Below are 26,372 nucleotides of genomic sequence, written 5' to 3'. Positions count from 1 at the left end.
CCCTCTCCCCCCGGGTCAGCTCCGGCAGGCCCAGGGGCTCAGCTGAAAATCCCAGGGAACCTCTGCAGCAAGAACTCCTGTGCCAGAACCGACAGACGGATTGTGATGCAAGGGGCTGGGGAAAGAGTAGTACACTTCCTCGGCGCGGCGCTTGAATCTCTCATCGCAGTTTATTAATCACTACAGATCTGAATTTACTAAAGAGGACAAAATACAGGTTTTGAAAATGCCCCTCCCCAGGCTCACAGGCAGCAGATGAGACTACTGAAGGAAAGAGGGAAACAGAATGGCTCGTCAACATTTAGGGCACTGACTCCTGGCTCCCAGCAGGAGCCCTGCCCTCCCCATCCACCCCTCACCTTCACAGACTGCTAGAATACCCCAGGTGGAAAGGATCTCAGACTCAAAGAGAGGAGGTTATTTGCCCAAGGTTCTACAGCTAAAGCAGCACAGCTTTGCACTGTCCTATATAAAATGCCACAACATGCACCCCTCCAGCTGAAATGAAAGTCACCCAGCACATCAGGTTCCCAACCTCAGAGCCCTGCTTTGAAGTCAGGGTCATGGAAGGAACGACATCCCATTGAGATGTGAAGATCCAGTGGTACTGGGATTGAGGATGAGTTGATTTACAAAACAGCTCAAATGTTTCAGGGTTTAGGGTGTAAGCAGATCAATATCTTTGCTTGGTTCTTAAGCTCATTATTCCAGTCCTATGCTAGGTCCCTCCTGAGCCATGGAGATCCTGGTCCAGCCTAGGAGAAAGAGAGGGGAAAAAAGTGGTATAGGAGCAGACTGGGTTTTACTCAGGGGTTTAGGGAGAGAAGCCAGGTGAACTGGAAGAGGTAGATTAGATGCTTGGGTCGGTCATCATGTAGGATCCTTTGCTCTCTAGCAACCCTCCCCCACTGGATATTCTCTCCTATTCACTGCCAACATATCCCTTCTTAATTTCTAGGGCTGGTCTGAATTTCCTCTAAATTCTGTGCTGTGATTACTCCTTTATTCCTTGATGCACTTATAGGATTAATTTTTTTCATTTGTTCTTGTTGGATACAGTAGTGTCCTGCATGTATGGAGTCTTCCCAGATACACTGAAGCCTCTGAAAGCAGAGCCTCTGTCTTTTAGTTCCTTTGTTCCAACAAGGCATTAAGAAAGTGGGAGTTGGCTCTTACACATCCCATCCCAAACTTTTATCCTTAAGCCAGGACTCACCGTCTGACAGCTTCTGGGATGTGGACCTGATCCAAGGAGATGAGTTGGGCCAGCTCTCCAAGGCTATTCAGAAAACGGATCTTCCGTGTGAACTTGGAACTAAAAAGAGAGGATCAACCAAGTGTGTTTTATATGGGGAAGAGGGCTCCTGGAGATCCTTACAAAGGGAAACATAATAAGTAGAGAGTGGTTAAGGCTAGAAAGAGTCAGGGTGGGGCAAGAAGTTCTTAATCTTGATTGTGAAAATGGGGAGAGCGGAAACGGGGTCTTTGTCCCCCAAGCTAGTACCTGATGAAGGGCCGAAGCAGTGTCAGGAATGCCTTCACATACCATGTAGCATGGACAACCACCAGGGCATGCAGGTTTTTCCGGAGCCTGAAGAAGAACATGAGACCATTCCACTCTCCTTCCACCTTCATGCCTGAAGATCAGGTGGAGCTACCTTCTGTACTTTAACTTCCTTCTCTTCTTCTCTAATTTCTAGATTTCTCTGATAGTTGGGTCGAATCCCCATTCCTTTAACTGCAATCTCAGCTCCATCCATCTTGCTTAGCCTCCTCATTTTTAGGAAACTCTCTTCTTGGAATACCTTAGCCTGGCCTTCTCTACCCCACTTCTTTCCTGTGCCCTACGCTCCCATAGTTCCTTTTGTATACTCCTCCATCCCTCCATGATCAGGTGAAGACCAATGAGGAGAACAAAAAAGGAACAAGAAGAGAAAAGTGAGCAAATGGAAGACGGAGGGAAGAAAGGAAACAAGAAAAGGGATATCAAGGAAAAAAGGCATAAGGGTCAGGGATGAAGGCAGACAAGAAAAGAAGACAATGGAGATGTGAAAAGTGAAATAAATGGCAAGACTATGAGAAAAGGAAGGGCTGCCTTCCATGTGCCAGGCAATGCGCCATGTTGATTTGATTCAAATACTCAGTGGCAAAGGTATTACCATTGACATTTTACAGAGAAGGAAACTGAGTCCCAGAAAGTTAAGTGACTTGTCCACAGTTATAAAGGTAGTGAGTGATAAAGGCAAGATTTGAAACTAGATTTCCATGACTCCAAGAGAGGACAGAAGATAGGAGAGGCTTGGAAAGGGGTATAGAGGGACAAAGAAAAGTGGAAGAGGGAGTTCCCTGGTGGCCAAGTGGTTAGGATTCCGGACTTTCACTGACAGGGCCCCGGTTCAATCCCTGGTCAGGGAACTGAGATCCTGCAAACCACATGGCGCGGTCAAAAAAAAAGTGGAAGAGATTGAATGGAAGAAAGTATGGAAAGATGGAAAAGAAAAAGATAAGATAGAGCATGGTAGCCCTCTTGTCCTAGAGGCTCACCGCCGATCCAGGGTGTGGTAACACTGGCGTATCCAGCTCAGAGGTGGAACTTGGGCCCTACTTGTGCCTCCACTCAGGTGAACAAGCAGATAATTTTCAGCTATCAGCAGCTCCAGAGTACCCACCATATACCTGGGGAGATGAAATTGTCAGGGAAGGTATGCGTTTGGGGTTGTGGGGAGTGAGAGGCACATTACTGTAGACTCTACAATCAGTTACTGATCAGAGAAGGGGTTCTTTTGAATGTTTCCCTCTCTAACATCCACTCTGGAGCACTTTAAGCCTTCCACCTCACCTAAACAAGTGTTCCATGACATAGGTGTAGTTGGGGATGCTGCTTCTGGGTAGATAACAGGAAGCAAAGAGGATGACAACATTGAGGCCATCACCATGGTAGCCTGGGGAGGAGAAGGGGAAAACTCATTCAGTCAACAAATAAGTATTGATGGACAGTACATCTGTTTAGGTTGAGAGACTCTGAGGGTCTCTAGAAGTTGCAGGAAGGATTCTGAACCCATAACTGAATTTCCAGCTTCGGCATTTTACTTAAGAAGTCACAGTTCTTACCCCTCCATTACCTCCATGAGATAGGACTTTCTTATAGGGCTCAATGACGGTCATGTCCACTCGCTGCTCCCGCTGTCCTGTTCGGAACACCCTCCAGCAATGACCGTCTTCTCCAGCCACATCCCACATACAACCCTGGCCCAGCCTTTCAGCTGCCTCACTGGCCCCCAGGCCCTCTGCCTGGGGCAGCTCATCTAAAAAAGAGGGATGGGGAAGGATCAACAAGGCAGAATACATACCTTCAGTATCTTGTAAGTTCCTCAGATTCTTAGAGTTTATTACCTCAACATCTAATTCCTCATTTTTTACCCATGACTCTAGCCCTAGTTTGTCCGATCAACCCAACCCCTTGCTGGTTTCTCTTTCCTGTGACTCATTACCTTCACTTTTTCACTAGACAATGGCCTGGAGGTAACCTTACACTATGGTAGGTTGATGGCCCTTGCCATTTTTCCAGATTCTTTCTGCCCATGCTTTTCCTTCCTTGGGTGAGCTTGTTTATTCCCATGTCTTCAATTACTGCCAGTAAGGCGATGATTCCTTTCTAACCCAGACTTCTCTCCTACCACCAGACCCATATCCCTAAATGCCTAGAGTGGACATCACTATTTTGTGTTTCTCTGTCATCTCCAAGTCACCAGACTCCAAGTGCAACTCAAACTCATTCTCTTCCTCCTCTCTCTCATATTCTTTCTTGATGAATGACACCATCCATCTAGTTTCCTGAGAGAGAAAACTCTTTGTCAACAGAGACTCTTTCTTCTCTACCAGCCGTCAAGCCAACAGGACCCCAGATCCTCCTCCATCTATCTCCATTATATCCTTTTATCATTCTTTCCACTATTAGTGTCCCGGTACAGGTTCTGAGCCTTTCTCATCTGGCCTTAGTACTAGCCTCCTAACTCATCTCCCTGCCTCTTGTCTGTTTTCCTCCAGTCTACCCTTTACACCACTGCTGGAGCAAGGTTTCTTTTCTTCTCTCCCTTTTTCACTCAAATGGCAATATACATAAAATACAATATACTATACTCACTAATTTTGCATGATCTTTCCATAGAAATAAAAAGAACTGCTTTATCTTAAAAAATAGTGCCTAGTATTTAGTATTCCATGGTATGGATGTACTGTAATATTGTAGAACTAACATCCTATTTATGGACCTTTAGGTTGTTTTCAATCTTTTGAAAGCCATCAAATCTGATCATGTTAGTCCCTTGATTAAAACCATTCAAGGGACTCCCCATTGCCTACAGGATAAAATCTAAACTCAATGTGGCAGCAAGGACCTCCATGATTTAACCCTTGCCTACTTAACAGTCTTTTGTCATTCTCTCTTCACCTCCCAGCCACAGAATATATATTATATTCTGTGATATAATAATATATATTTTGGTTTTGTTCCTGGCTTCTAAAACAGCTCCTGATGATAAAGGTAAAAGAGGTATCTTTTCCTATTCACAACAAGCCCCTTTCAACCACAGAAGTTTATGTTAATGAGGTGACTTTGGGAAACTTCTGTGGATGAGTGGCTGGTTGCCAGGCCAACCAACCACATGATTAGAGGTTTGGAACTTTTACCCTCTGACCTCTGAGGAGGGGAGAGAGACTGGAGGTTGTGCTAAATCACTAATGGTCAGTGATTCAATCAATCATACCTACATATGAAGCCTCCATTAAAAAAAACCCTAACTGAAGGGGTTCTGAGAGGTTCTGCGTTGGTGAACACATGGAGGTGCTGGGAGGGTGGTGCACCCACGGAGCTCCACACCCCCTTTCATATAACTTGTCCTATGTATTGCTTCCTTCTGGTTGTTCCTGATCTGTATCCTCTTATAATAAACCTGTAATCTAGTAAGTAAACTGTTTCCCCAAGTTCTGTGAGCTGTTTTAGCACATTATCAAACCTGAGGAGGGGGTGGCAGGCACCTCTGATTTATCACCTGTCAGTCAGAAGCACAGGTGACAACCTGGACGTGTGATTGGTGTCTGAAGTCTGGGGCAGTCTTGTGGGTGAGCCCTTAACCTGTGGTGTCTGTGCTAACTCCAGTTAAGTGTCGTGACTGAATTGTAGGACACCCAATTTGTGTCTGGAGAGTTGGAGAATTGGTTGGTGTGGGGAAAACCCATACATTTGGTGTCAAAAGTGCTGTGAGTAGAGAAGAAACAAAGTTTTCCTTAATACCTAAATAGTCATACTTAATACTCTGAATTCCCCACCATGCCATGCTATTGCCCAATTTGCTTCTTCCACCTAGAATGCCTCTCCAATTACCTGATAAGCTCAGAATGGCATCCTCTGTGAAGTCTTTCTTAACACCTCTCAGGTGGAACTGACCTTTGCCTTCTCCCTGCTTACACTGTACCCTATACACATGTAGATCATAACCTTTAACTGCATTTATTTGTGTATGTGTTTATTTCATACTAAACAGAGAATTCCCTGAGGGTAGGGATTATCTTATTCATCTTTATAACTCAGTTCTAGCTCAATGATAGCAATATAACAGTTATTCAATAAAATTTCCCTCAATAAATGAAGTACCCCCTTCTCCCCCTATACTGACTACTCTCACATTGGACCAATAAGCTCTACCTTTCCATTCTGAGGAAATTTTGCTGGTCTTACCTCTTGGTCCCCACCTTATTAGTTCTAACTTCAGTCCCATTAAATCCATCCTGAGCTTTTTTAACACTGGCCTCTACTTCTACCAGCTCAGTCTTCAGCTTTCTTTCCCACCTTCCCGTTCAAATTCATGTCCACTGTCCAGCTGCTCCGAGTCTGAAGGTGTCTCCAACTCGTCTACCTCCAGGTCAGAACTGCCATCAGGAGAGGAAGGTACAGAGTGGGTGGGAGAAGCTCCGTTATCTCCAGGCCCCTTAGTCAGATTCAGTCGCAACTCTGGGGCACAAAGACGCTTACGCATGGGGCGCTGGCCACACGGGGCTAAAGTGTTGGGGGTTCCTGGGTTTGGAGGAGGGAAAAAAAAAGAAGAGAAAGATGGGTTTGTGTTGGTGGGGGATACTAGAATTCCTGTCTATGTAAGTGATAATATGGTGTGAATTCTAAAGAAGGACTAACACGGGACATTTGGGAAGTAGAACTGCAAAGGGATAGGGTGGCATAACCCTTCCCTGGACCAGAATCAGGGAGGCCTGGGTTCTAATTTACGTACCTGCCTGTGAGTCTCTTTCAGGATTATGAGGATCTCCAGAAGGGTCAGCCTCTTCAGGAAGCAATCTAGAGGGGAAAAGATGAAAAGGGGGAAGAAATATAGGCTAAAGGCATTAAGCTGGTATCAACTTATCAATTCCATCTCCCCGCCATGATGTTATCACCTCTTCTTTCTTTTCCCCACCTCTTTCCTTCAAGTCCCAGTTTACCATCGCTGCCCTCCATTTGTGACCAGCCCTCCCTTTTCCCAGCCTTGCTCATACTTCCTCACCTAGGGAATTCTTCATCCTGCCAGTCTTCCTTCAGCTCCAGTTCCCCAAGTCTCAAGGATGCTCCTAGTACAGCTGTTTCTGCATTCTCCCCGACCCTATAGATAGTCTCCCAGAAAAAAAGATTATTATGAGACAAACCAGGCAGTGTCTTAAGGGAACTGGAATGAAGAGCAGTAATGAAGGTACAGAGCAGAGGGCAGGCCTTAAAAAGAAGTCAGATCTCTTGTCTCCTAGATGTTTCTACCACCTTCACCACTTGTTAGAAAGCCATCACCCCTAGTTGGGTTTAGGAGAAGAGCAGGCATGGAAGGTAAAGCTAATTATTTTTACCTGTTGGCAGTTGCTCCACCTGCACAGTAGGGGTGAGAGGTATTTCACATTACAATTGGCTGGAACCCGACAGACCTGCCCAGCTGTCACTGGGCAAAGTTGGGGAAGATGTCACCTAGTCAGGCCTGCCTTTCCTCCACCACACTAGGGAGTGGTGAGGGGAAACCATGGCAGAGGGGTAGGGGAAGAAGGTAAGGAGGAAGAGAGATTTGCTGGGAAGGAGAACCTGGACCTTAATTTAGTTCTGGGTCAGCTTTCCTGATGGCCATTCTGGAGGGTGGGTATTAGAAAGCGGAAAACGGGGCAGATTTATCAAAAACAAAACATAGAAACTTCCTTAAAAAAAAAAAAAAAAGCAATAGGGAATTATCCTGGAATCCCTTGTTCCCTAATTCCCATACCTCACTGATATTTCCTACCTAAAGCCACCTCCATCCCTTCTCTGCAAATTAATTCTCTTACAGTCTTATCTCCTCTAGGAACCCGAGATTTGACTTGGAAAGAGCTAGATGGTGGGAAAGTCCCTTAAGACTATTCACTCCTTGTTTCCAATCAAGTTAGCCAGCGTCTTCCTTACCTGAGATCTAATGTCTTTTCTCCTTCCTCTTGTACAGTTCCCATCTTCAAAAGTCTTCCTGTCGCCTTTAAACACTTGGAGTTGTCGGGGAGCCGGATGTCTCAGCTCCCCAACACGTCTGTATCCCCTTTTTCTGTCTCAGCTGTTGTTGCTCTTGCCTCCAAGGAGGAGGGAAGGGTGGAAGGCAGGTAAGTAACCTCACCTTCAAACAGGTTTTGCCACCTCCCTTCCCAAGAAGCAGGTTTGCACAAAAGAGAAACCATGCCTATTGGGGCGGGTTCTGGGGAGGAGACTACATATTCTAAAGCGGCTAGTCTTGGGTGAGTCGAGGAAGGCAATTTTCTAGACTCCTTAAAACCTTCTGGAAGCTGCTTTAAAAAAAAAAAGTAATGGTAGCAACCATTTTAGTTTTAAGACTATCGTGGGCCTACTTTTCAAGCATAAGCAAAATCAAGGACACAGAAGTATGTTATAAAGAGGGTTCTGGAAGAAACAAACTAAAGGAAAGGCTGAGGATGAGGGGAGACATAAGACTGTTGCTCCTTATTCCCAAAAAGAGTCAACAGAAGGAAGATAGTAAGTACAGCAGAAAGAAGGGAAATGAATCTTGAGGAGGTTAAAACAATTATCAGAGGGAAAGGCCTGATTATAGTTGTAAAAAGAGACAATAAGGCCCCAAACAGGAAAAAAGTATTTAATACTTTAACAAAATGCAAAATAAAAGTACCCAAGTTACACAACATAAATTCCTTTGGTTCAGTAATCATGCCACTATTTTACTTTCCAATGGCTACAAACATCCCCTCAAAGTCAAGTCAGTTTCCCTCATATGAAGACATCATGCCAAAACCATCACATACCCCACTGTTCAGCGAAACTGTTGAAAACGTACAGGGAACAGAGCTGTGGGGTAGGAAAAGGGGGAACAGGTTGGTCTGAAGAGAAAAGGGAGACTCTACACATGCAGAACAAGTCAGTGGAAGGGAGCTCTTTGCTGGGTCACCATGGTATGAATCATACCCCTGTACATGCTACATGAGGCTGAGTACCTTAGTACACAATCACAAATAAACAGACAATTCAGTGACCCTGAGCATTCCCAGGGAAACAGAAACAAACAAACAAACAAAAAACCAGAGAAGCGGAGGCAAGAAAGGACGGTGTGGCAACAGGCAGATCACAGAAAGCAGGGAACATCAGTTTTGCAGATGGGGAAATGAGATCTAGAGGAGTGAGTGTCTGGACAAAAGACACACAGTTTATGGCACTCGGTATGAACTCCATGTTTCCTTCTACTATGCTCAAGGAGAAAATTAGATGGATAAGAAATCGACAGAGCCGGGGGTCTCATTGTAGTTCTACTGTCTTTTGCGAAGAGTGCCCATGAGGTCTTAAGGCTTTCCCAGGTATCTCCTGAACTCTCAAGAACAAGGGTCTCTTCAGGGTCCCTGTGGCTCTGAGACAGAGGGATCCAAAGAAACTGAGAGCCAGGCCAGCTGATCAGGACAGAAGATAATAGCCTCCAATCTGCTCCCAAACAATCCTGAAACAGTCACAATAAGCTCAGAATAGAAATTTAGCAAACTGGGAATCAGACACCATCACCTAATTGGGGGCAGAAAGAGGAGTCATGGAGGTGAAAATCAACTAAAGGCTAAAAACTGGAAGAAGCTAAAAGTAGGTATTGTGTTCAATAAATACTTGAATTCATAAGAAAATAAATGAACACTGGAGACAATGAATGTTTGGTTCCATAAGAAATACGGGTTCTGTTAAAAAGCCTGACTTAGGGCACTTTTGGGGTATACATTCTGTCTGTGCCACTCTGCTGGAACTGTGTATGTTATTACATCATGACCCTGCCAAATGGAATAGAGGAGAGTCAGTGCAGATTTAAGGAGTTAAATTAAATAATAAAATTTGTTTGATTGGTAGAGACTGTGGGGAAAAGGTAGAAAGCCAGCTCAGCTTTCCTTTACTTCTTTCTCCTCCTAGGTTTATGATAACAGTATACCAGATCCTGGAACAATGAAGACAAAATTGCTGAAACATCTCAAAACATGCATTCAGGGTGGTTCAAACAATCTCTCTCACTTGCCCCTCCCCTCCCAACAGTCATTTCTTGGACTGGGAGGCAGTGGTAGATTCTGACAGCGAGATCTGACTACATTTCTCAAAGATGACCTCGGCTGAGAATTTCGGCAGCCCCTGATCCAGAGGGCACTCATCCACCAGGCTGTTCATGGGTGTGGGGGGCAGTGGAGGCTCCTCCTCATCTTGACTCAGTCCAGGAATCAGGGAGTTACCTGCCCTGTCCAATTCCTTGTCTACCTGCTCCCTGGACACACCCTCTGTCTCAGGCTGTCCTGAAGGGATGTTCGTGGAGTCAAAATATGCTGACAGGGCTTCCTGGAGCAGAGGCAGAAGTTTCTTTCGAGAGACCTGGGTGTTGCCTTGAAGATAGGCTTGGAGGTTAGGGTGGATGCTTGGGGCAGGGGTCAGCTTCAGGGACGGAGAGCGGGAGCGTTCCAGGACTCCACAGACCTAAAAAGGAGACAAGATGGGGAGGTGGTACATAAGGTGGTGAAGCAAAAAGCTGAGACTTCTAAGAGACTTCTCTTATAGAGGAGAAAAAATATATTTTTTAAATTAAGTCATCCAGGGTTGTTTTATTGCTTACAACAAAGGCACATCAGCTAATACACATAGTATTTTAGAAACAGAAGAAACATTTGAGATGATATATTTCATTTTATTAATAAGTAGACCAAAGCCCAGAGAGATTAAGTGCCTTGAATATAGATGATGGTAGAGTCTGAACCAGAACCTGGGATTCCCAGCTCCTAGGATACTGTTATTTCCAAGGGTATTCCTGTGCTCAAAAACTTGAACTCTATCCTTAGCTGAAATGGGACAAGCATCTACTATACTGAGGTCAGGAGAACAATACAGGCAGAAAGAATAAATAGATCAAGTGGGGGTGGGAAGTATGCCAGGCATCATGCCACGTCTGGCCATTTTCAAATATTAATTTCCTCATTTAATCCTCACAACTACCTTACAGGTTGGTATTACTATTACCTTCATTTACAGGTAGGGAAACTGAGGATTAGATTAGGTAACTTGCCGAAGGTCAAGTTTTTTTTTTTTTTTTTGAATTTTATTTATTTTTTATACAGCAGGTTCTTGTTAATTATCTATTTTATACATATTAGTGTATATATGTCAATCCCAATCTCCCAATTCATCCCACCACCACCTCGCCCCTGCTGTCCCCCCTTGGTGTCCATACGTTTGTTCTCGACATCTGTGTCTCTATTTCTGCCTTGCAAACCAGTTCATTTGTACCATTTTTCTAGATTCCACATATATGTGTTAACATACGGTATTTGTTTTTCTCTTTCTGACTTACTTCACTCTGTATGACAGTCTCTAGGTCCATCCGTGTCTCTACAAATGACCCAGTTTTGTTCCTTTTTATGGCTGAGTAATATTCCATTGTATATATGTATCACATCTTCTGTATCCATTCATCTGTCGATGGACACTTAGGTTGCTTCCATGACCTGGCTATTGTAAGTAGTGCTGCAATGAACACTGGGGTGCATGTGTCTTTTTGAATTACGGTTTTCTCTGGGTATATGCTCAGTAGTGGAATTGCTGGGTCATATGGTAATTCTATGTTTAGTTTTTTAAGGAACCTCCATACTGTTCTCCATAGTGGCTGTATCAATTTACATTCCCACCAACAGTGCAAGAGGGTTCCCTTTTCTCCACACCCTCTCCAGCATTTGTTTGTAGATTTTCTGATGATGCCCATTCTAACCGGTGTGAGGTAATACCTCATTGTAGTTTTGATCTGCATTTCTCTAACGATTAGTGATGTTGAGCAGCTTTTCATGTGCTTCTTGGCCATCTGTATGTCTTCTCTGGAGAAATGTCTATTTAGGTCTTCTGCCCATTTTTGGATTGGGTTATTACTATTTTTTTTAAATATTGAGCTGCATGAGCTGTTTATATATTTTGGAGATTAATCCTTTGTCCGTTGATTAGTTTACAAATATTTTCTCCCATTCTGAGGGTTGTCTTTTCATCTTGTTTATAGTTTCCTTTGCTGTGCAAAAGCTTTTAAGTTTCATTAGGTCCTATTTGTTTATTTTTATTTTTATTTCCATTACTCTAGGAGGTGGGTCAAAAAAAGATCTTGCTGTGATTTATGTCAAAGAGTGTTTTTCCTATGTTTTCCTCTAAGAGTTTTATAGTGTCCGGTCTTACATTCAGGTCTTTAATACATTTGGAGTTTATTTTTGTGTATGGTGCTAGGAAGTGTTCTAATTTCATTGTTTTACATGTAGCTGTCCAGTTTTCCCAGCACCACTTATTAAAGAGACTGTCTTTTCTCCATTGTATATCCGTGCCCCCTTTGTCATAGATTAGTTGACCGTAGGTGCTCAGGTTTATCTCTGGGATTTCTATCCTGTTCCATTGATCTATATTTGTTTTTGTGCCAGTACCATATTGTCCTGATTACTATAGCTTTGTAGTATAGTCTGAAGTCAGGGAGTCTGATTCCTCCAGCTCCACTTTTTTCCCTCAAGATTGCTTTGGCTATTTGGGGTCTTTTGGGTCTCCATAGAAATTTTAAGATTTTTTGTTCTAGTTCTGTAAAAAATGCCATTGGTAATTTGATAGGGATCGCATTGAATCTGTATATTGCTTTGGGTAGAATAGTCAATTTCACAATATTGATTCTTCCAATCCAAGAACATCGTATATCTCTCCATCTGTTTGTGTCATTGTTGATTTCTTTCATCTGTGTCTTATAGTTTTCTGAGTACAGGTCTTTTCCCTCCTCAGGTAGGTTTATTCCTAGGTATTTTATTCTTTTTGTTGCAATGGTGAATGGGATTGTTTCCTTAATTTCTCTTTCTGATCTTTCATTGTTAATGTATAGGAATGCAAGAGATTTCTGTGCATTAATTTTGTATCCTGCAACTTTATCAAATTCATTGATTAGCTCTAGTAGTTTTCTGGTGGCATCTTTAGGATTTTCTATGTATACTATCATGTCATCTGCAAACAGTGACAGGTTTACTTCTTCTTTTCCAATTTGTATTCCTTTTATTTCTTTTTCTTCTCTGATTGCCGTGGCTAGGGCTTCCAAAACTATGTTGAATAATAGTGGCGAGAGTGGACGTCCTTGTCTTGTTCCTGATCTTAGAGGAAATACTTCCAGTTTTTCACCATTGAGAATGATGTTTGCTGTGGGTTTGTCATATATGGCCTTTATTATGTTGAGGTAGGTTCCCTCTATGCCCACTTTCTGGAGAGTTTTTTATCATAAATCGGTGTTGAATTTTGTCAAAAACTTTTTCTGCATCTATTGAGATGATCGTATGCTTTTTATTCTTCAATTTGTTAATATGGTGTATCACATTGATTGATTTGCGTATACTGAAGAATCCTTGCATCCCTGGGATAAATCCCACTTGATCACGGTGTATGAGCTTTTTAGTGTGTTGTTGGATTCTGTTTGCTAGTATTTTGTTGAGGAGTTTTGCATCTATATTCATCAGTGATATTGGTCTGTAATTTTCTTTTTTTGTAGCATCTTTGTCTGGTTTTGGTATCAGGGTGATGGTGGCCTCATAGAATGAGTTTGGGAGTGTTCCTTCCTCTGCAATTTTTTGGAAGAGTTTGAGAAGGATGGGTGTTAGCTCTTCTCTAAATGTTTGATAGAATTCACCTGTGAAGCCATCTGGTCCTGGACTTTTGTTTGTTGTAAGATTTTTAATCACAGTTTCAGTTTCATTACTTCTGATTGGTCTGTTCATATTTTCTATTTCTTCCTGGTTCAGTCTCGGAAGGCTACATCTTTCTAAGAATTTGTCCATTTCTTCCAGGTTGTCCATTTTATTGGCGCAGAGTTGCCTGTAGTAGTCTCTTATGATGCTTTGTATTTCTGCGATGTCCGCTGTAACCTCTTTTTCATTTCTAATTTTGTTTTTTTTTAATTTATTTAATTTATTTATTTTTGGCTGCGTTGGATCTTCGTTGCTGCAAGTGGGCTTTCTCTAGTTGCAGCAAGTGGGGGCTACTCTTCGTTGTGGTGCGTGGGCTTCTCATTGTGGTGGCTTCTCTTGTTGCAAAGCACAGGCTCTAGGCACGTGGGCTTCAGTAGTTGTGGCACATGGGTTCAGTAATTGTGGCTTGTGGCCTCTAGAGCACAGGCTCAGCAGTTGTGGTGCACGGGCTTAGTTGCTCTGTGGTATGTGGGATCTTCCTGGAGCAGGGATCAAACCCTGCACTGGCAGATGGATTCTTTTTTTATTTTTTATTTATTTTTTCTTATTAGTCATCCATTTTATACACATCAATGTATACATGTCAATCCCAATCTCCCAATTCATCACACCACAACCCCCACCCCCCCGCCGCTTTCCCCCCATGGTGTCCACACGTTTTTTCTCTACCTCTGTGTCTCAATTTCTGCTCTGCAAACCAGTTCATCTGTACCATTTTCTACAGTCCACATATATGCGTTAATACATGATATTTGTTTTTCTCTTTCTGACTTACTTCACTCTGTATGACAGTCTCCAGATGCATCTACGTCTCTACAAATGACCCAATTTCGTTCCTTTTTATGGCTGAGTAATATTCCATTGTATATATGTGCCACATCTTCTTTATCCATTCGTCTGTCGGTGGGCATTTATGGCAGGTGGATTCTTAACCACTGCTCCACCAGGGAAGTCCCTCATTTCTAATTTTATTGATTTGAGTCCTCTTCCTCTTTTTCTTGATGAGTCTGGCTAAAGGTTTATCAATTTTATTTTCTCAAAGAACCAGCTTTTAGTTTTATTGATCTTTGCTATTGTTTTCTTTGTTTTTATTTCATTTATTTCTGCTCTGATCTTTTTCTTTCCTTCTACTAACTTTGGCTTTTGCTTGTTCTTCTTTCTCTAGCTCCTTTAGGTGTAAGGTTAGATTGATTACTTGAGATTTTTCTTGTTTCTTGAGGTAGTATTGTATTGCTATAAACTTCCCTCTTAGAACTGCTTTTGCTGCATCCCACAGGTTTTGGATCGTCGTGTTTTCATTGTCATTTGTATCTAGGTATTTTTTGATTTCCTCCTTGATTTCTTCAGTGATCTCTTGGTTATTTAGTAACGTATTGTTAAGCCTCCATGTGTTTGTGTTTTTTACATTTCTTTCCCTGTAACTTATTTCTAATGTCATACTGTTGTGGTCGGAAAAGATGCTTGATATGATTTCAATTTTCTTAAATTTACTGAGGCTTGATTTGTAACTCAAGGTGTGATCTATCCTGGAGAATGTTCTGTGTGCACTTGAGAAGGAAGTATAATCTGCTGTTTTCGAATGGAATGTCCTATAAATATCAATTAAATCTATCTGGCCTATTGTGTCATTTAAAGCTGTGTTTCCTTATTAATCTTCTGTCTGGATGATCCGTCCATTGGTGTAAGGGAGGTGTTAAAGTCGCCCACTATTATTGTGTTACTGTCGATTTTCTCTTTTATAGCTGTTAGCATTTGCCTTATGTATTTAGGTGCTCCTATGTTGGGTGCATATATATCTATAATTGTTTTATCTTCTTCTTAGATTGATCCCTTGATCATTATGTAGTGTTCTTCCTTGTCTCTTGTAACATTCTTTATTTTAAAGTCTATTTTATCTGATATGAGTATTGCTACTCCAGCTTTCTTCTGATTTCCATTTGCATGGAATATCTTTTTCCATCCCCTCACTTTCAGTCTGTATGTGTCCCTAGGTCTGAAATGGGTCTCTTGTAGACAGCATATATATGGGTCTTGTTTTTGTATCCATTCAGTGAGCCTGTGTCTTTTGGTTGGAGCATTTAATCCATTCACATTTAAGGTAATTATCGATATGTATGTTCCTATTACCATTTTCTTAATTGTTTTGGGTTTGTTTCTGTAGGTCCTTTTCCTCTCTTGTGTTTCCCACTTAGAGAAATTCCTTTAGCGTTTGTTGTAGAGCTGGTCTGGTGGTGCTGAATTCTCTTAGCTTTTGCTCATCTGTAAAGCTTTTGATTTCTCCATCGAATCTGAATGAGATCCTTGCCGGATAGAGTAATCTTGGTTGTACGTTCTTCCCTTTCATCATTTTAAATACATCGTGCCACTCCCTTGTTGCTTGTGGAGTTTCTGCTGAGAAATCAGCTGTTAAGCTTACGGGAGTTCCCTTGTATGTTATTTGTCGTTTTTCCCTTGTTGTGTTTAATAGTTTTTCTTTGTCTTTAATTCTTGTCAGTTTGATTACTATGTGTCGCCAAAGGTCAAGTTTGAATGAAACAAAGCTGATACTTGAACTCAGGTCTGTCATCAGAGCTGGTGTTCTAAATTACTATATTATACTATTCCTAACAAAGGAGGATGAGAGGAAATGGTAGGGCAGACCGTGAAAAGAGGACTACCATTTCCCAGCACAGAGGCAGCCCGGGCAATGGTAGAGTTATCAGATACCTACAGAGTTCCAGAGGGACCATGGTGGGGAGAAGGAGGGGAGATTTCGGAAGGTGGGGAGAGGTACTTCTTACGGTCAAAGCACCCTTTCCTTCATGACATGATTAGTAAGAGAACATTGTGCCCATCAATGAACCTTACATATGATATTATGTTTAATGATTACATCACACTAATTAGTAGGTGGTAATATGACATTTACAGAATCAGAAGTCAACTGACTTGCCTTTGGTCAAAGAGCAAGTAAGTGGCAAATCTGGGACAGAAAAGCCTATCTATCTGCCTTTAAAAGCTGTAGTTCTTTCCACAATGCCAAACTACTTTCCACTGAATGAAATTACATTTGCTTCCTGGAGGAGAAGATAAAGGCAAAGAGAGGTGGGAAGGGGCAGACATACCTTTTATGCACAAAAAAGATTATCCAGCTGTATTCAGACCAGTCTTCAGCAGTCCTCACTGCTAAGAAATCCGAAGAATCCCTGGACTGCCTTAAGTCCACTTTTAAATTCTTCCCTGGGCTTATCAGTAACCAACAGAGGAAAAGAAAGGGGAGGAGGTGGGAAAGGTGGCCAAATGGAAGATCAGGGAAAAAAAACAAACCTGCTCCTAGACCACTTCTCTACAGAGTTAGCACAAACTGGTTAAGTAGTAGAAAAGGTTTCTCGTCTGTTTCCAATTTTCAAGGCAATAAGGTAAAAAGAAAGGAATTGATTTTCAGGGGTGAGGAATTAATGATTAAACCAAGAATCAAGTTTTAACTCCAGATTTATAACACGTCCTTTTAACCTGAGTTCAATTCCTTCTAAGTAGGAATTGTGTCTCCAGTTCTCTTTGGAATCTCCCTTTCTCAACAAGAGTATGATTAAGGATATTCACACATAGAGAGAATGGAAAAAAGCGGGTAGTGGAGATTCTGGAAACAGATCAAGGACCTCTGGATAAATACAAGAATGAAGGAGAGGTCTTTACAGCACAGGACAGTGCGTATAGGCAGAACTCTGTAGGGTCCTGAGGCTGGAGAAGGGACAGGGACTCACCGTCACTCGGAGTGCTGCGTGGGGACAGAAAACTGCCAACTGCCGCACTGGCTCATTGTAAGTGTTGAAAAAGATAGTCATGGCGACCAGGGCATCGTAGCTGTGAGCCTGGCAGAAGGCATGGAGATCTGCAATGAGGCCAGACCTCTGCAGAAAGGCCTAAAACAGAAGAAATGGACAGGGATGAGGGCTGCCGCTGGATCCTCATTATCACCCTCAACAGAAGATGCTTATGAAGGGTTTCTTTGCATGTTAACCTGGGACTTGTACTCCATAAAAAAGGTATCTAATGTTTACTCTGTGCTATTTATGTGCTAGAAGGCAATATATAGAATGAGGAGAATGAGCCTTTCTATGAGGCCATTCTATGAGCCTCACAGAGTGAGGCTTCAGGCTCAGACAGAATTGGTTTGAAAATCAGCTCTGTTACCTATCAGCTATATGATCAAGGATCCCTGGACTTAAGTTTCCTCATCTGTAAAATGAGGATAAATCATTTACCAAACTTGATTGTTTTAAGAATTAAAAAATGATAATGTACACAATGTGCCTGGTATGTCCAAGGCTATCCTGCTCTTGCAATCAATCAAGCAAGGTCTCTACCTTGAGGGTATTTTTATTCTAAAACAGAACAAGGGCGCATACAAATAAGTACAGACACATGACAACTGCATCCTTGGCTCTTCATTCTTTGTCTATCTATCTATATTCTTCTCCAAAATCTCACGCAGTATTTCCTCCAATGAATAATACTACCAGCTGCTTTAGATCAGGGTTTTTCTTTATCCTTAGCATTTCTAATGAGTCAATTTGTACTATGATTATGGTACTCGGCAAGCCTTTTGTGTTCTTATGTTTGGTTACCAAACTAGGTTATAAGTAGCAAGGGAAGAGGCCATGCTATTCTGTTTCAGTTAATTATTTAGTAAAAATTTTTACATGTTATTTAGGAGAAAGCTGTGCAGTCTATGAGAGTACGTGTTCAGATCAGCTGAATGATTTAAACCAATAAGATATGGAACCAGGTATTAAAATACCACTATCAGGGTTATATTCACTCACCCATTTGACAAAATTCACTGAGCATCCACTATGTGCCAGGCATTGTCAAAGGTGCTGGAGATACAGCAGAAACAAAAGAAATAGGGTCTCTGCTCTGGTGGAGCTGATAAACTAGCAGAGGAATATAGACAATAAACAAGGAAACCATGAAACATCATTATTTCAGTGTGCTAAGTGCTATGAAGAAAACAAAATGGGAATTCCCTGGCAGTCCAGTGGTTAGGACTCCGTACTTCCACTGCAGGGGGCCCAGGTTCAATCCCTGGTTAGGGAACTAAGATCCCACAAGCTGCATGTACAAAAAAAGAAGTAATATTTAGAGATTTTTGAGCACGGAGGATATTACTTTAGTTAGGGTGGTCAGGAAAAACCTCTTAAAAGAGAAGACACCTGAGCTAAGTCCTGAATGAAAAGAGGGAGCCAGCTCTGCAAAAGGAGTGCAAAGGCTCTGAGTTGAGAGCTTAGAGTGAACTTAATGGTTCTGAAAAACAGAAAGAAAACTGGGGTGGCTACAGTACTGTGAGTGTAGGAATGGGGCTGGAATGAAGAAGAAGTCAGAGAAAAGGACAAAGGCCTGATAAAGGAGGGCCCTATAAACCACTGTAAGGCCTTTAGATTTTATTAGAAGTGCAATGAAAAGGCAGTAAAGGGAGGGGGCCAATAGGATCTGACATATCTTTTTTTTTTTTATCTCAGTTCCCTGACCAGGGACTGAACCCAGGCCACAGCAGTGAAAGCGTTGAGTCCTAACCACTAGACCACCAGGTTACTCCCCTGGATCTGACATGTCTTAAAGAGATCACTCTGGCTGCTGTGGGGAGAACAGTTTGCAGGGGTCAAAAGTGGAGGCAGGGAAACCAGCATGGGCGCCATTACAGTAGTGCAGTGAGAGATGATGGACTGTGGAGTAGAGACGGAGAAAAGGAGGGGTAAGATACATTTTGGAGGTGAGCCAGGAGTGAGGGGCAAAGTTACATACAAAACTAAAGGTTTTCTCTCTCCACCCACACCTACATCTTGCTCTTACCTCCAAATCCATATATATTGCACTAATGGCCACCTTAGTGCCTTGTCTGGAGATGGTCTTCTGGTCCTTTCTCAGTATCTGCTCTGTGGTCAGTCCTAGAAAGTGGATGTGAGACTAAGGGTGAAACAAAAGAACCAAGAGAACCCAGGGTCCCAAGACCAGGAAGGTGAGGACACCAAGACAGGTCAAGGAAGAGGAAAAACACAGCCTCTCTTTGGGGCAATGAACAGGGCTAGTAACTCAGGATGTAATTATATAATAGAAATTTATTTATTCATTTAAAATAATATTTATTTATTTATTTTGGCTGCACCGGGTCTTAGTTGTGGCATGCAGGATCTTCACTGTGGCATGCGTGTGGGATCTAGTTTCCCGACCAGGGATCGAACCCGGGCCTTCTGCATTGGGAGCGTGGAGTCTTACCCACTGAACCACCAGGGAAGTCCCAATAGAAATTTACTCTAAATAAAAAATTACTTTCGATTACTGGGTCACAATAGGTACCTTTAGAGCAAGGGACTCTGGGGAGAAGGGTAAATGGAAGAAGAGAGGCTTTTATTCCTGATTTTCCCCATTCTGTGTTGCTTTACTTTTCTAAAAGTACAAGTGGGACCTCTCTCTTTTTTTTTTTTTTACGTCAACAGGTGGTAGCTGGGTAACAAATCATGGAAGTTTTTTTGTTCTCTTCCTTCGTCCTTTGTATATTCACCCTAAATGTTTCTTCTGCTTCCCTAACTATTTATCTAGATCTCACTCTGATAATTCAGTAGAGTTGGCCCTCTGTATCCACAGGCTTCACATTCACGGATAAGGAGGGCCGACTGTATTCATTATACTATGCCATTTTATGTAAGGGGCTTGAGTATCCGAGGATTTTGGTATCTGTGGGGGATCCTAGAACCAATTCTCTGCAGATACCAAGGGACGACTGTATTCCCTCAGCATACTTTATTTATATGTCTATATTCTCTAATTAGACTGGAAACCTCTGAGACTCTTAATATATTCCTTCTCATCCACCCAATAGCCAGGATAGAACAATCCAGTAAATGACTGATTAATTCATGATCAGATTCACACACTACCTAGCTTCTTTCTGGTATAAAGCTTAAATCATTATGAACGCTCTGAAATTGTTTTGATGGTATTCAAGAACATAACGAACAAGGCTTTTGTCCACCAGTTTAACACTTCATACCTGATACATCAAACTTTGCTTTTTGCAGAGAATCAAAGATATCGTTTCTGTTGGGCAGATCTGGGAAGAGGGCCTCTAGTTTCTCCACATACCGGTTGTCCTTTAGGGTTGCCTTTCCAATTTTAAGGTCCATGTTCACACAGTCCAGGATGATTGCTCCTGTGGAGAAGGAGGATGGCAGAACTCAAATCCTGTGGCCTCCATGCCTGACAACTAGAACACACATAACCCTCAAATCAAATGGACACAACACCAAAGGAGACTGTATGGCAACTCACTGAAGACAAAACAAACTGGGACAATGTCCTGAGTAAGACAGCCCAAATCCAAACTAAAATGTAGGCAGGGAAATGGGGAAAAGGTAGAAAGGAAGTGTAAATATCTCAATTCTTGGAGATTTTGAAACCTAGTCAGAGAGAGATGACCTCTCTTCCATAGGCCAAATTCCAGCTGGAAGAGATAGTCTAATCCAATTCTCTCTCTCTTTCTCTTTCTTTTTTTTTTACAAATGGAGAAAATAAGAACAAAAAAGGTTAAGAGATTTGCTCAAGGTCATATAACTACTTCCTGGGCAGAAATGGTATTAGAATTCATTTCCTGCTTCTTTGGCTAGTCCTCTTTCCATTATACAATGCTACTAATAGGCAGCTTCTAGGTCTGTTGTTCTGTGCTTCCTTTCTGCTTTCTCCAACAAAGTATTCCACAGGCCTTCAAAGGACAAAGTATCCCACAGCCTTTTTAATGCCTAACTGCCCCCTGAAAGAATCCCCTCCCTCATATCTACTAAATGGCTTTGAGAGGGTGTGGTCAGGCTGGAAGAGTCTAGACTTCTCCACTTTCCCTTCTCTGGCATGGGAATAAAGGAACTAATCAGGTCCCAACCCCCAAGCCACCCTCACCATGAAGAAGGGCTGCAGTTTGCCTGTCCAAGATCTCTGGTGCCCTCTGCAGGATTCTCTCGGCCACCAGGGTAGCGCAGGACCCCACCAGCTCAACTGAAACATGGCAGGGAGGGCAGTGTTTCTGATCGATGGGCCGATGGTCTAGCACCTCTGCTACTGCCTCCTCTAAGGCTGCGTCACTTCTGTGTGGGAAAGGGGGGAGGTGTGGGGGAAAAGAGAAAGAAAGATAGGTAGGGGCACTCCAGCTGCACCTTACTCATGAAGAAAACAGACATCTTAGGCAGACACTTAGACCTTTGATCACTTCTACCTCTGCCTCACTTCTCTCAGTTCTTCTCTTAAATATTATAACTGAAGCCATCTTTAAACATCGTATAGGTGAATTTGACGAAGTATCTGCTACCAGTATCTCACCCACATATTTGATATCCTTTAGGGTTGTCTTTCCAGTTGACACCTGGACACCCAACATCTAAATCTCTCCTGTTCCCTCAATTCACTTAATATCCAAATTTCATGCAGGTCACCTGTGGCTTCTGGCTCAATTCCCATCCATTCCCTCCTTTCCAACCCTCTGCTACTGCCTTATTCTTGGCCCTCAACCTCTCTCATCTGAACTACTCCAATAGTTCCTTAACCAAACACCTCTTCCAGTGCCCTCCTAAACTGTCCTCCATAAGACTACCTGAAAGATCATTTGAAAAATGCAAATTTGGTTCTGCTAGGATCTGGAATAAATAGAATTAACAATAGTTCCTCACTGCTCAAAATAAAGTCTAATCTCCTTGGCAAGGCCTACAAGATCTCCATGATCTGGCCCCTGCCTACCTCTCTAGTCTTATCTTTTTTATGTCCTACTCCTCCCTCATATTTTATGTTCCAGTTATGCAAAACAAATCTCAGTTCTCCCAACTCACCATGCTATTTCATACCTGCCTGCGTTTTGCTTTTCCTAACTACCTCAACTCCTCATTCACCAAGCAAATACCTAGTCTTTCAAGACTGAGATCAAGGATCAACTCCATTAGGAAACCTTTCCTGACACTCCCCTCTACTCTCCTCTTGCATATTTAACCACTCCATCCTGCATGTAACTACTGTCCCCTAGAGTGACGGTCACCACTTACCTCTAACACCCATTACAATGACCTGTTTACCTAGTTCCCTCCTCTGACTGACAGCTTCTTGAGAGCAGAGATTCTACCTCACCTTCGTCCTCTAAATAGAAATTTATTAGTGAGCGAGTGGATAGATGGGTTATTACCCTTAGGCTGTCCTCTGTCAACGTCCTGCTATAACCAGTGTGCTTAAGGAAAAAATATTCATATTACTATTAGCAGGAGCCAGACACACTTGGGAAGGTCTTGTACTTGTATTGCTTTGTTGGCAGTTTTTTTCCAGTCCTAAATTAGGGATGGGATTATCATAGATGTGTACGTTTGTTAAATAGCATTAAAGAGATATTGCTTTATGGAGGAAATGATCTTGCTAACTTTTTAAAAGTTAAAAATGCAGTTGTAACCATTATTCAAAGGTTTCTATTGTAATAAATCTGCCATGAAATCTTAAAACAATGATACCAAAGGTAGATTTACAATATTTCTGAGTTATCCTTTAGTTTGAACTCTCCATGTTTCTATTTCTTTTTATTACTTGTATAACTAGAGAACTGACAATATTTTGTATTGTCTTTCTATATCTGATATCATCCATCAACAATGCTTAGCCTGTGAGATCCTGTGAGAAAACATTCTTCCTTCTACCCTTTAAAAACCTTACTCATCACAGCCCAGGGCACATGGTAAGTATCAGCTTAACTTTCTTCCACTTACTTGGGTAAGACATGATGGTCAACAAGGATGAGGGTGAGCTGGCCAGCCTGCTGCAATGCATGGAGGTCAATCTCATCCCGGAAAATCAAGAGGGACTCTGGAATGTGAGTCTTCTGAAGGAAGAAGACATTGTCACCTCGTAGAGGTAGCTCAGAACGTTTTATATTTAAAACTGGCACAAAGACTTCTTCAGCCTCAGTTGTCTAGAGAGGAAAGTGAAAAGAAGGTATGGCTATGTTATGTAATAGGACAGGAAAAGTCACAAGACTATTGGGACCAAGGGAGACATGATCTTGGGTAAGTTACTGCCTTCCTCAAAGCCGCAGTTACTCAGTCTTATCAAAATAAAAGGATGACTCTTGCCCTCTCTCCTTCTTAGCAATAGCATGAAGGTCAACAAGACAACTCATGGAAAAGACCTACTTCTAGATGCTGGAGAGAAGGCAATATCAGTCCTCCAGAGCTGACATGGGCATGAGGAACATACACAGACCACTGATACCCATAAGGAATTCAATAATTAACTGTTTGAATATTGTTTTATAGTTTACAAATTCTTCAAAATACATTTGTTCATTTGATCCTCACAGCAACACTGCAAAATATTACCATTTCAGATTTTATAGGTGGTGACAGGAGACTCAGCAAAGTTAAGGGATCTGACTTACCCAAGGCTAAATGCTGTTAAGTAGCAGAGCTGGGTCTTGAATCCAAATCTTTTCATTTTAAGGCACTCTGTTCCTAGGTACTCACCTTTGCCAGATAAAAAGCCAGGGCGAGAGCTGACACCATGGAGTCCAAGTCACAGGCTTCATTTCCCAGCACAACATGTATGGGTCGGGACTCCTAGACAGGCAGGACAGTGGGAAATTAACAGAAGCATCTCTATCCATTTCCTGTTACCTTATACTCATGTAGGGCTGCACACACATCCTCTCACTGATCTCCACAGAGGAGGTAGGTCATATAGTCTTATGGGTCCTCATTTCATGGATAAGGATATTAGCTAAGAGGGCATAAGTGTTTTAGCTAAGCTTTAAGCATTCCACGCATATCTAGTTAGTGGAAAAGTGCTCCTTCCTCTCTACTACACTGTCTCCTTGAATGTTAACTTTCAGAAGAACAGCAGTAAATCATTCTCTGATTCTTATGCTTCTTTGGGCACTTGGGGAGAAGTCAAAAGTAAAGCATCTGGGATAGCTGATGTATTCAAACCGTATCAACCCTGGTTTGTACTTTTCCCCCATTTTTAAAATAGGGAAAAGAATCCTTGCACTTCTAAATCATGAGAATAGGTGAACAGACTTTGAAAATAAAGGTAAAAGTAAGATCCAGTCCATTATTTAGATATCTAGTCCATGAAAACTCCCCCTACCCAGAGGAGCTTCAACCATAACCAGATATAAACAACACTCTCACACCCAAGAAACAGACACTTTCTGCAGCAGGTTCAGATTAAAGCAAGAACAGTTGCTGCTGCTGCTGGAACTTTTATTTTTAAAGCTTTGGAAAGTTTCTGCTGATAAGAACTCTGAGGAGGGAGGCATATCTGTCGTTATTATTAATCTTGTTCCCTTGCATCTCCCTACCAGAATTTTAAATAAAATTCATTAAAACCTAAAGGTGCCCACAATAGCAAAGAGAGGGGTTTTGTTTTGAAATATCTATTGAGTGTGCCATGTATTAAAAAATTTTTTTTTCGGCTGCGTTGGGTCTCTGTTGCTGTGTGAGGGCTTCCTCTAGTTGCGGCAAGCAGGGGCTACTCTTCATTGCGGTGCTTGGGCTTCTCATTGTGGTGGCTTCTCTAGTCATGGAGCACGGGCTCTAGGCGCACGGGCTCAGTAGTTGTGGCGCGCGGGCTCCAGAGCGCAGGCTCAGTAGTTGTGGCGCACGGGCTTTGTTGCTCTGTGGCATGTGGGATCTTCCCGGCCCAGGAATTGAACCCGTGTCCCCTGCATTGGCAGGCGGATTCTTAACCACTGCACCGCCAGGGAAGTCCCCCATGTACTGTTCTAATATTTTTACATGCATTAGCTAATCATTTAATCCTCAAAACAACCCAAGGGGTAGGCACTGTAAGAATTATTATTTCATCCCCAGTAGAAGCATTTGGCCAGGTGGAATGAGACTATACAGTCCATGGCTCAGCTTAGGCACAAGGATTCTATCTTACCAGTTTACTTTTGAATTTCTATCTCAGCCTACTCCTGAAAGAGAGGAAGGAATAAGAGAGACGAAAGTGACACACTAGTTTCTTGATTTCAGCACGGGGCTGCTGTCCTGTGCATTGCACGGTGTGTGGCAGAATCCCCCAAACTCCACCCACTAGATGCTAGCAGCACCTCCAGTCATGGCAATCAAAAATGTCTCCAGACTTTGCCAAATATTCCCTGCGGCGCAAAGTCACCCCCAGTTGAGAACTACTGGGTTACAGAAAGGTGAAAATCCACTCTGGCTTCTTCAATCAGGGAAGATTTGCTAGAATAGAAGAGTTTAGAAAAGTGGGAAAGGTGTTCAGAGGAGTAAAACATAACAAGGAACAGTTTATCAAGTAATGTAACTTTAGGAAAAAAGAGAATCTAGGAGAACCTAGAATCATCTTCCTTGTATTGGCTGTTACCTACTCCCCTCACTTGCCCAGAAAGCCAAAGCCAGAAAGGGACAATTTTAGAAGACTTCTGGTGGTATAAATTGTCCTATCTCGTAACTAGAAAGGTTTTTATTTTTAAACCACCCTCTTCTCCATCTCCTACTCCCATCCCTAGAGAGAAGGACAAAAGGCAGAGGTTATCTATCAAGGTTTTGGGCAAAGGGCCTCTGGGGAAAGTCTGCCCTTAGGTTCTCCCCTGTGCCCATTTCTCTAAGCCTATTTCAAGAGGGTGGCAGCCAAGACCCATTCATACTGAACAGCATGGGAGTGGGAAGATTCTTTTCAATATTAAACTCTTTGCCAACACAATATGAGAATTCTGTACCCAAGACCCAAGGCCTATATTAACTCCTCTGACTTGCAATTCGTCCTCCTGATACCAGAGAAGGCCCTTCTGTTTCCTGGATACCAAGAACTGCCCAGATGGCTGTGGACCAAAGTGGCAACAAAGCACTTGAGATAAGTGGCTGCTGAGATAACTTGATCACTGAAGCAGTAAGGGAGGGCACCATGTTCTCTAGAGAGGGAACTATACAAACATGAGAGGCCATATGGCCCTGACTCTGGAGAATAAAGGGAAGAGAAACAGAGAAAAGGCAGAGCAAGGGGGAGAGGCCTATTGCTGGGCTTGAAGAGGCCCTCGGAGAATCTTTCCAAAACTCATGTTAATGCTGTTTCATTCCAAGTGGCAG

General features: G+C 42.4%; 2 protein-coding genes across 6 annotated transcripts in view; both read right to left on the bottom strand.

Annotated features, from left to right (window-relative positions):
* Positions 1-113: 113 nt before the first annotated feature.
* On the bottom strand, positions 114-7,841 carry BNIPL (BCL2 interacting protein like). 3 transcript variants are annotated; one of them, XR_009504598.1, is made up of 11 exons: positions 7,463-7,841; positions 6,555-6,650; positions 6,285-6,349; positions 5,849-6,073; positions 3,123-3,305; positions 2,840-2,942; positions 2,545-2,676; positions 1,505-1,591; positions 1,217-1,315; positions 536-755; positions 121-197 (listed from the first exon to the last, which is right to left on the bottom strand). XR_009504598.1 is itself a non-coding variant. In XM_059930657.1 (10 exons), the coding sequence occupies exons 1-10, from the start codon at positions 7,504-7,506 to the stop codon at positions 719-721; spliced, it is 1,071 nt and encodes a 356-aa protein (XP_059786640.1). In that variant the 5' UTR covers positions 7,507-7,841; the 3' UTR covers positions 114-718. The 3 variants fall into 3 exon arrangements, 2 of the variants coding, with proteins under 2 accessions (XP_059786640.1, XP_059786654.1); XM_059930657.1 differs by having other exon boundaries at positions 114-755; XM_059930671.1 differs by having other exon boundaries at positions 118-755; positions 6,555-6,661; positions 7,463-7,600.
* Positions 7,842-8,140: 299 nt separating this feature from the next.
* Positions 8,141-26,372, bottom strand: part of PRUNE1 (prune exopolyphosphatase 1) — a 24,049-nt gene continuing 5,817 nt past the window's right edge. For 2 of the 3 annotated variants that reach the window (XM_059930540.1, XM_059930550.1), the window contains 7 exons: positions 23,784-23,876; positions 23,031-23,233; positions 21,196-21,380; positions 20,297-20,455; positions 19,099-19,193; positions 17,010-17,168; positions 8,141-10,006 (listed from right to left, as the gene is read on the bottom strand). In XM_059930540.1, coding sequence (XP_059786523.1) covers positions 9,578-10,006; positions 17,010-17,168; positions 19,099-19,193; positions 20,297-20,455; positions 21,196-21,380; positions 23,031-23,233; positions 23,784-23,876 — 1,323 coding nt within the window. In that variant the 3' untranslated portion in view covers positions 8,141-9,577. Of the gene's footprint in view, positions 10,007-17,009; positions 17,169-19,098; positions 19,194-20,296; positions 20,456-21,195; positions 21,381-23,030; positions 23,234-23,783; positions 23,877-26,372 lie in introns of those variants that run through there. The other variant, XM_059930560.1, reaches the window with a different exon arrangement.

The sequence above is a fragment of the Balaenoptera ricei genome, chromosome 1 (genome assembly GCF_028023285.1).
Source record: "Balaenoptera ricei isolate mBalRic1 chromosome 1, mBalRic1.hap2, whole genome shotgun sequence".
Classification (NCBI taxonomy): Eukaryota; Metazoa; Chordata; class Mammalia; order Artiodactyla; family Balaenopteridae; genus Balaenoptera; species Balaenoptera ricei.
Note: the sequence above shows the minus strand (reverse complement) of the source record. Positions and strands in the feature narration are given on the sequence as shown.

Bases quoted from the DNA above. Each gene is read 5' to 3' on its own strand.
- BNIPL (XM_059930657.1), bottom strand. From the start codon at position 7,506: ATGGGAACTGTACAAGAGGAAGGAGAAAAGACATTAGATCTCAG. The intron at 6,074-6,284 runs GTACGTAAATTA...CTCCAAACCCAG, and splicing joins TGAAAGAGACTCACAGGCAG to GAACCCCCAACACTTTAGCC. The intron at 1,592-2,544 runs GTGAGCCTCTAG...GTTCTTCTTCAG, and splicing joins TACCACACCCTGGATCGGCG to GCTCCGGAAAAACCTGCATG.